General features: G+C 40.9%; 1 protein-coding gene across 1 annotated transcript in view; it reads right to left on the reverse strand.

Moving 5' to 3' along the window:
• Positions 1-10247, reverse strand: part of PLXNB2 (plexin B2) — a 157624-nt gene that overhangs the window by 37120 nt on the left and 110257 nt on the right. Inside the window, exons 16-18 of the mRNA XM_029910814.1 lie at positions 6421-6557; positions 5147-5317; positions 2391-2523 (exon numbers count right to left, since the gene is read on the reverse strand). Of these exons, the coding sequence (XP_029766674.1) occupies positions 2391-2523; positions 5147-5317; positions 6421-6557 (441 nt within the window). The remainder of the gene's footprint in view (positions 1-2390; positions 2524-5146; positions 5318-6420; positions 6558-10247) is intronic.

Here is a 10247-nt window from a genome sequence, read left to right on the forward strand (position 1 = left end):
TGGGGCTACTATAAGGTGGGTGCATAACTGGCTGGATAACCGTACTCAGAGAGTTGTTATTAATGGTTCCCAATCCTGCTGGAAAGGCATAACGAGTGGGGTTCCGCAGGGGTCTGTTTTGGGACCGGCTCTGTTCAATATCTTCATTAACGACTTAGATATTGGTATAGAAAGTACGATTATTAAGTTTGCGGATGATACCAAACTGGGAGGGATTGCAACTGCTTTGGAGGACAGGGTCATAATTCAAAATGATCTGGACAAATTGGAGAAATGGTCTGAGTTAAACAGGATGAAGTTTAACAAAGACAAATGCAAAGTGCTCCACTTAGGAAGAAAAAATCAGTTTCACACATACAGAATGGGAAGAGACTGTCTAGGAAGGAGTACGGCAGAAAGGGATCTAGGGGTTATAGTGGACCACAAGCTAAATATGAGTCAACAGTGTGATGCTGTTGCAAAAAAAGCAAACATGATTCTGGGATGTATTAACAGGTGTCTTGTGAGCAAGACACGAGAAGTCATTCTTCCGCTCTACTCTGCTCTGGTTAGGCCTCAGCTGGAGTATTGTGTCCAGTTCTGGGCACCGCATTTCAAGAAAGATGTGGAGAAATTGGAAAGGGTCCAGAGAAGAGCAACAAGAATGATTAAAGGTCTTGAGAACATGACCTATGAAGGAAGGCTGAAAGAATTGGGTTTGTTTAGTTTGGAAAAGAGAAGACTGAGGGTATGTCTACACCCAGCCGCTAGTTCGGCGGCTGGGAATCGAAGTTCTGGGTTCGACTTATCGCGTCTTGTCTGGACGCGATAAGTCGAACCAGGAAGTGATCGCCGTCGACTGCGGTACTCCAGCTATACGAGAGGAGTACCGCGGCGTCGACGGGGAGCCTGCCTGCCGCGTGTGGACCGAGGTAAGTTCGAACTAAGGTACTTTGACTTCAGCTACGTTATTCACGTAGCTGAAGTTGCGTACCTTAGTTCGAATTGGGGGTAAGTGTAGACCAGGCCTGAGAGGGGACATGATAGCAGTTTTCAGGTATCTAAAAGGGTGTCATAAGGAGGAGGGAGAAAACTTGTTCACCTTAGCCTCTGAGGATAGAACAAGAAGCAATGCGCTTAAACTGCAGCAAGGGAGGTCTAGGTTGGACATTAGGAAAAACTTCCCAACTGTCAGGGTGGTTAAACACTGGAATAAATTGCCTAGGGAGGTTGTGGAATCTCCATCTCTGGAGATATTTAAGAGTAGGTTAGATAAATGTCTATCAGGGATGGTCTAGACAGTATTTGGTCCTGCCATGCGGGCAGGGGACTGGACTCGATGACCTCTCGAGGTCCCTTCCAGTCCTAGAATCTATGAAGTTGACAGAAAGTTTGTGTCATTATCTGAATTTTGTGGGTTTGAACTATTTTAGGGCGATTTAATGTTGAGAACACAGGATTGATGGGGGTGGGATGGTAACTCCTTAGCTTTAATCCAGACTATTTTTGACTCTTCTGCAACCTTGGGCACATCACTTGTATTCAAGGCATTTATAAATAACAGAGACGTTATCAGCTTAATATAAATGCTCAGTACCATTTATGAATAAAATACATTAAACACCAACTAATTAACTCACAACAAACCTTATCTTCCACCACAATGAATGTTTATTTCTAAGGGCTGGTCCACACTAACCCCCCAGTTCGAACTAAGATACGCAACTTCAGCTACGTGAATAACGTAGCTGAAGTCGAAGTACCTTAGTTCGAACTACAAGGTACTTACCGCGGGTCCACACATGGCAGGCAGGCTCCCCCGTCGACTCCGCGTACTCCTCTCGCGGAGCAGGAGTACCGGCGTCGACGGCGAGCACTTCTGGGATCGATTTATCGCATCTAGACAAGACACGATAAACTGATCCCAGAAGATGGATTGCTTACCGCCGAACCCGGAGGTAAGTATAGACGTACCCTAAGGCACCTCATGCTTGAAAATGTCTGGATCCTAACAGTATAATTTATGTATGTATGTTTATTTCCCCCTCCCCATCCCAATCCTTTGCACTAGGTGTTCCTTGGCACATTTAAAAAGTACAATTATACAAATAGTTTACTCTAGGAACCCTCTTCAATCATTAACATAAATCACAACACAAAAAACAGCAGCTATCTTTATGACTTCCCATGATACAGTCTTCCCAGTCTCTTTCATCACAAACGTGATTGTACCATTCCTAGTACATTCTGGATACTACCATAATATAATGAAATGAAAATAAAATAATAAAGTGAACTAAAAAGGAAACAAACGGTTGACCAGGATCAGGCCCTGTTTAGACATCACACTGCTGATGAAGATAGCATGTCTGACAATAAATAAATAAATAAATACATACATACATACATACCTGTTTTGAGGCTAGACTGCGTATTTGCCTCTTCTTCCTTCTGGAAGACCCATGAAGGTCAGCAGTTACAACTATGGAGAAACTCTGGATGATATCAAACCTAGCTCCTGTTACAGTAATATTTCTCCCTCCACTGAAAAAAACAGACACAAATCAAACATCAGTAAAGTTCTACAACCATACCCTAGCTCCATCTAGGACTTTTTCCACTTAAAATATTTTGTGCACAGCTTTGCATGCAGGTACTTGTACAATAGTTAGGTATCAAATGTAAGAACTTCCAGTAAACCAAATATGGGTATAAAATTTTGAAGTGATACAGCTGTTCCAAACCCTGTGGCCTAGTTGTGATTTTTATATTCACATTTTTAAATTATTTAAAATGTTTTCCCGTGCCTTTATCACTCTTGGGGTGGGGAGCACTACACAAACAGGGGAACCTAACGTAATGGTTGGTGGTTCCTACCAAAATGGCTCAGTGCTTGGATGAGATCAGCTCATGGATTAAGAATAGCTGGCTGAAAGTGAAGCTGAGCAAGACAGAGGTTATGCTGGTGGGCAGAGGAAAGCATTTTGAAGAATTTGTAGCCATGGAGCATTCTTCTTTGGTTGAAAATACACACCACAACTGGTCAATACAGTCTGCAGTATTCTTGGATTCCTCACTGAGGCTAAGCTCTCACAGAGCAGCATCTGTGAGTAACGTTTTCCATCATTTCCGGGTAGCTAGGAGACTCTACCCTATCATGGCAGACAGTGATCTGGCCTCAGTTATTCATGCCTTCATGACCTCTTGGCTGGACTACAGCAAGGCAGTGTACCTGGGGATGAAGTACCTTTAGCACTTAGCAAACTCCCACTTGTTCAGAAGGCTGCAGTGCATCTCTACAGTAATGCTGGCTACCAAGCACATCACACCTGTCCTCTGCTCCCTACCCTGGCTTCCTATAGAATCAAGTCAAGTTAAAAGTCTTAGACCTCATCTTCAAGGTGCTCCATTGCCTGGCACCAGGATATTTCAAAGACCCTCTAAAGCTCTGGGACAAAGACCATACTCATCAACTTTGCTTCTCTAGCTCAGTGGAACTCCCTACAACAGAAGATAAAGCTTTCTAAGGGGCTGGTTCGAGACTGTGGAATGAACTTCACCAGGAATTAAGGATCGCCACAAACCTCATCATCTTCCACTCCAAGTGCAAGATGTACTTCTTCGACCTTACCTTCTCTGACATAAATACATAGCAACATGCATATTAAAAGAGCCCCTACCAAAACAGGACACTCCACTGCAAGCACATCTCCCCCGAGAGAGGATGAGAGCATAAACACATGACATATTAGTCATGTTGCTTACAGCATTCCTGGAAGGTGCTCTGATAGTGTGGTAATGAGTGAGTTATAAGAACCTATACAGAAAGGAATAGAAGTCACACGGTGCTGGCTCTCCTTGTTGCTTTCCGTTGATAGATACATTAACAGTTAAGAAAGGACTTAGCATACATTTCCAACCACCAACAATCCCAATAATCATTACTGGGAGGGAAGGTGATCCACAAAATAATCCAATAAAATGAATTCCACTTTATCAAAAGTTTTGAGAATCCCTGGAGTGATTTACTATAAAGAGGGAAAAATTAGACTGATTACAAAGGGTTTACAAATGTACCAAGTAAACAAAAAGAAAAATATATCTATTGTCCCTCTAATCTCTTAAATGGGAATAATCTTAAGTATTACTTTATTTATATAAAAGGCTGTGTTAAAGGAGCCTGGTAAGTCACAGGTGACTTAACTTTTAAAGATCCTGTTCAGGTCATCATCTCATGTTGGTTTTTTGGTAGAAAGTGACAGAATTTGAGATGGGGCTCGTTCCCTCTGATCTCTCAGGATGTGAAAATACCAAATTGTCCTCTACTAGGCAGCAAGATTAAGATATTAGGAAGCTGAAGCCCATGAGTAAAGATCACAGTTTTTGTCCCCAGCCCCTGAAATGAGGAGTATTCTGGGAGGACTTCTATACAGGTACACTGTCAAATAGTTCAAAGTATCATGTTGGGATTTCCTGTTTGCTTTTATGTTTAGGCTATTGGTATTTTTCTTTTCAGAAAGAACTGAATGCTCAGAGAGAAACCACCAGTCTGGCTATAGATTTAAAAAAACAAAACAAAAAACAAAACACACACAAAAAAATCTTTAAAAACCTTGCTGAACTCCAGTTGTGCTTTTTAGCCAGCTACTACTTGCCCTACTGGAACAAAGCTGGCAAGTCATAATTTATTCTTTTTTATTTCCATCATACCAACTCTTAATAGCTGAGCAAGACATGTTTCAGAAATGGATGGACACAGACGTTTTGACAGCTTTATGTTATCTGCAGGTGATGACTTCTGCTTTAATGGGAATAAGATTAATTTTAAAAAGCAAAGTAAAACTAGTGTAGATTGACATTCTCCTTAAATACATCTCAATCTATTTTCTTTTTCCTTTAAGAAATCTGTATTTTAAAAGAAGCTAATTACTTTTCTTATTTCAAGATTTAGCTTTGAAAAAGGTATTATTAAGGTTTTGAGGTAAACAGAATACATTATTAATGTGTGTCAATAGTTTGGGGAAAAAATGTACAAGCTCATATACTTAAACTTTCTGCAGAAACACAGTATAGTGACTTTCATTTAAGTAGTTCCATATGAAGAAAAACTACCACACACCCATATCTATTAAGAATGAACATAGTTATAATAGAAACATTTCATTACCTGCTGAAGCTATTTTTTGGAAAGATTTTAGTGACAGTAGGATTTTCGCTATATGCAAACAATGGATTGTTTAATTTGTTCTCTGTGTCTCCGTGATGCACGGTTACATGAACTTCTTCAACTTTGTCATGTTGTCCTGTGATGCAAACTATTTGTTCACCAAAATCAATGCTGGAAATTGGAGGGAAAAGAAAAGGGGAAACAAGGCTCAAATTACTAGCATTATTATTAATCATCATCTTTATTACGGTAGAGCCCAAGAGCTGACCAAGAATGGGGTCCCACTGTGCTAGGCATTGAACAAATGGTAGCAGACAGTCCCGGCCCCAAAGAGTTTACAATCTAAATAGACAAGATCGACACGGGGGAAGGGGAGAGGGGCGGGGGAAACACAAGCCTAGTGAACAAAGTGATCAGTGCAAACATGTTAGTTCCAAAATTTTGGGGTTTTCGGTGGGTTTAGTTAGAAGGGGATCAGCTACATGGAAAGAGGAAGGGAAGGGAAGAGTGGTGAGGGGGATGGGGCAGTGGAGAAGAGACAAAGAGGGGTGGGGTGGAGTGACCTGAGATGAAGAGATTGTGAGGAGCGGGATGGAAAGGGTTGGAGCAACCAGCCAATCAGTATAGGGCAGAGAAAGTCCAGTCAAAACTGCAGAAAGTTTTCCGACTGTCTGAAAGTTCCTGTTCTGGCTGCTTCTGCAGCTATTCCTACCTGCTGGATTCTCTGGCTGGTTCCTCGCTGCAGTTTACCCTCATGGCCATGTGGCTGGGAATGGTCGGGGGCTGAGGGAAGGCTTTATACTACTCTGTATTACAGTCATAAAGTGACAAGTTTTAATAAGGGCAAAGCTTCATTAAAAAAAAAAAAAAAAAAAAAAAAAAAGACAAGTGCTTCCTTCCCTCTCCCCACCCCATCCCTTAATGCCTTCTTATAGCTAATACCCTCCTACCTTCCATCCTCCCCCACCTGTCCCCTGTGATTCACAGAATAAATACAACCAACCAAAAACCTACCCAAAAATTAATGAACAAACAAAATCATGGCACCAACTTAATGTTCACAAACCACCACTCTATATTTGCACTGCTTCTGTGTTCTATCCCTTTCTCTCACTCTATGTCAGTCTTATCCATTTAAAGATGGTAAACCGTTGGGGGCAGGGATCTCCTCTCACAATAGATTTGCACAATGCCTCGCACAGATGGGCTCTGATCTTGGTTGGTGCTAGTGGAGTACAAGTCAATATTATGAAAGTTAAGTGCTGCATACGTACATGTTGCAGGGCACAGCACCGACGAAAACTCTAACATCTTTCTGGGAGCCAGTTTCCAGATTTTTCCCAGTGATTGTAAGGATGGTCCCACCAGCTTGGGGGCCTTTGATTGGACTTATTCCTGTAGGATGAGGTTGCTGTAAGGAAGAAATGGCAACAAACTCATTAAACACATGGGTTTAAATTTTTACTTTACATAGGAATTATTTATATTTCTAGTGATTACAGACTAAGTTTTCAACAATGACTAGTATTTTTGGATGCCTAACTTGAAACACGTAAATGGATGTCTGATTTTTAGAAAGTTTCTCTGAAAAATCAGTCCCCATTTAAGGGGTCTCAATTTGAGGCAATTTTGTAAAGGACAGCATCAATATGGATGTGAAGAATAAAAAAACCCCATGAGAATAATAGGGTTAGGAACCGATCTTCCACAACAGATTTTCCTTCATTAGAGAACGAGGTGATGAACAGATAATGTGGATTTACTCACGTGCAAGATTTCACACTAGAGCATCCTCAGGCTTCCTCCAGATTTAAAGACTCTAATGGCAATTTGTAGACTACCTGCTAATTAGCGGTCTTAAAATTTCCCCTTGGACTTCCTATTTTCATTTTTATTTCATGCTAAACTAGTTGAATAAACTGAAATAAAGAAAATATTTTCTCTCTGCACCTGCAGAAGAGGCTTCTGCTTTCAAAAGCTGGTTTAGCACTTCAACAAACCCTGGTTCCAAGCAATTAGCCAGTGACTTTCACAAGTTTAGCAGTCTGACTTTCCTTAAAGCTTGCCAGCAAACATGTACTGCTTGATATTTTTAAAATTAATTTAAATGATTTTACTAGATTATAGTAGACCTGAAAAAGAATTCTGTGTAAGCTCGAAAGCTTGTCTTTCTCACCAACAGAAGATGGCCCAATATAAGATATTACCTTAACCACCCTGCTTTACTAGATTATAGTAAGATTAGGCCTAAGCACAGATTTAATTTGAAACCTGAAATTAACAAAGGTTTATTTTATTTGAACCTGTATTTAAATAAAAAAAATCAAATTGAAATATAAAATTTGATCTTTTATTTAAAAAAAATTTGTTTTCTACCCTGAGTTAGACCAACACTATAAACAGACAGACAAAACCTCATCAAAAAGCAAACATTTAAAAAAAATATTTTAAACACACTTCAGAATGTGAAACACAGACATCATGCTTTCTTGGGAGACAGAAGCTCTCTACTTTTGCCCTTGGGCCTCACAGTGCATTTGAAATAGGGCATTATTCACATATATTGCTCATCTTGCTGTGCTTTATTGCTTCAAGTACTTATCAAATGATATTTAGAGAAACCTTCTCCCCTCCCACACCTCTCTTCTGAGCAGAGTGAACCACCACTGCTGGAAGGCAACACACTCTCACTTTCTTCCATTCAGGCAGAGACTCTCACACTGTATGTAACTTGCATCATAATGTTACATCATATTTTAGCTCAAAGGAAAATGAGAAGTTTTGAAAGTCCTTACAAGTTGCTGGAATCAGTAAAAATAGATTCAGTTGACCTTGAATTTCTTGAATTTGTGGTTACTTCATGAATTTGTTCTACTGCAGCACTGATTTTACAGAACCCCAAAGAACTATCAGATGCTCTGCTGAAATTTACTTAAATGTCTGGGAGGCTTCTCTGAGAATGAATGCAACCTAGTTCAATGCAATTCACAATTCAAATTATTATAATTGTACTTTGATACTTGGGAGTACAGTACATTTATAATGCGTGTGCCCAGGGGTTCTTTGTTAACAGTAATTGAGTGTTTGATTGCTTTCCTCTCACATGAAAAATCTGCATTAAAAAAACCAAACCAAAAAAAAACAAAACCTGGCATTTCTTTAGCATGTGTAAAGACTTCACATAGAGATGTGAACTAAGATCATTTCTAAGACCTGCTCTACCACAAGAAAGTTGCATTGGTTTAACTTAAGGTGTGATTTTAAACCAATATATTTAAACCTGTACAAAACCCTCTGCATGGGCACTCTTATTTTGGTTTAAGAATGGCTTCTTTTGTCGTATTTTAAATCTGTTCCTTATCAACCTAGCTAAACTGAAATAAGCCACTTAAACTCTTCAACTTTTCACACATACAGAATTGGAAGAGACTGTCTAGGAAGGAGTATGGCAGAAAGGGATCTAGGGGTTATAGTGGACCACCAGCTAAATATGAGTCAACAGTGTGATGCTGTTGCAAAAAAAGCAAACGTGATTCTGGGATGCATTAACAGGTGTATTGCGAGCAAGACACGAGAAGTCATTCTTCCACTCTACTCTGCTCTGGTTAGGCCTCAGCTGGAGTATTGTGTCCAGTTCTGGGCACCGCACTTCAAGAAAGACATGGAGAAATCAGGGCCGCCCAGAGGATTCAGGGGGCCTGGGGCAAAGCAATTTCGGGGGCCCCTTACATAAAAAAAAGTTGCAATACTGTAGAATACTATATTCTCGTGGGGGCCCCTGTGGGGCCCAGGGCAAATTGCCCCACTTGCCTCCCCCCCTCCCCCCGGCAGCCCTGGGAGAAATTGGAGAGGGTCCAGAGAAGAGCAACAAGAATGATTAAAGGTCTTGAGAACATGACCTATGAAGGAAGGCTGAAAGAACTGGCATTGTTTAGTTTGGAAAAAAAGACTGAGAGGGGACATGATAGCAGTTTTCAGGTATCTAAAAGGGTGTCATAAGGAGGTGAGAGAAAACTTGTTCATCTTAGCCTCTAAGGAGAAAACTTGTTCATCTTAGCCTCTAAGGATAGAACAAGAAGCAATGGGCTTAAACTGCAGCAAGGGAGGTTTAGGTTGGACATTAGGAAAAAGTTCCTAACTGTCAGGGTGGTTAAACATTGGAATAAACTGCCTAGGGAGGTTGTGGAATCTCCATCTCTGGAGATTTTTAAGAGTAGGTTAGATAAACGTCTGTCAAGGATGGTCTAGACAGTATTTGGACCTGCCTGAGGGCAGGGGACTGGACTCGATGACCTCTCGAGGTTCCTTCTAGTCCTAGAGTCTATGAATCTATGAAATAAAGAGTTTGGAGTTGCTTAACTAAATCATATTAAAATCACACTTCAAGTTAGACGGCTGCATTCTGGTGAAGATACAGTCCTTAGTTTCACAAAAGTCCAGCTCTATGAAGCTATGTTGTGTAGCTTTGAACTTGCATTGCGCAAAGCCATGTTCTGACTGGGCCTCTTAGATGTCATACCTACATTTATATCCACATAAAACAACAATATATCTAGAGAAGTTAAATACCCAAGGAAATCAAGCATCAAATCCTTTCCTCAGCAGTAAAGGGTGGCTTTTTGTTAGAAAGAGAGATTCAGAGTCCACTGAGAGATGAGATTAAAGTTTTTAACAAATAAACAAAATTTAAGTTTTGTACCTGAAAAGTACTGCTAAGTACAGCAATTTCAGTGGGAAAATATGCCACAAAACTCTCCGAAACACATTGACAATATGAGCTCAATACATTTTAACTTCACTTGCAGGGGCGGCTCTAGGCACCAGCTAAGCAAGCATGTGCTTGGGGCAGCCCATTTGCAGGGGCGGCAGGGATCCAGCATGGGAGCTGAGAACCAGCAGGGGGCCCTGGGAGCTGTAGTTCCTTGGTTAGCTCCCTGCCTATAGATCCAGCCCTGGAGCAGGGAAAGAACTACATTTCCCAACATTCCCTTGGCCACTACCAACAGGAAAGAGGGGGAGGGAGTGAGGAAGCTGAGACCTCATGCTGCAGCCTGCTGTGAATGGAGAGCTGCACTGGGAAGGGCAGGGATACCATATTTTA

The sequence above is a fragment of the Terrapene carolina genome, unplaced genomic scaffold (genome assembly GCF_002925995.2).
Source record: "Terrapene carolina triunguis isolate 2854851 unplaced genomic scaffold, T_m_triunguis-2.0 Scaffold68, whole genome shotgun sequence".
Taxonomy (NCBI): domain Eukaryota; kingdom Metazoa; phylum Chordata; order Testudines; family Emydidae; genus Terrapene; species Terrapene triunguis.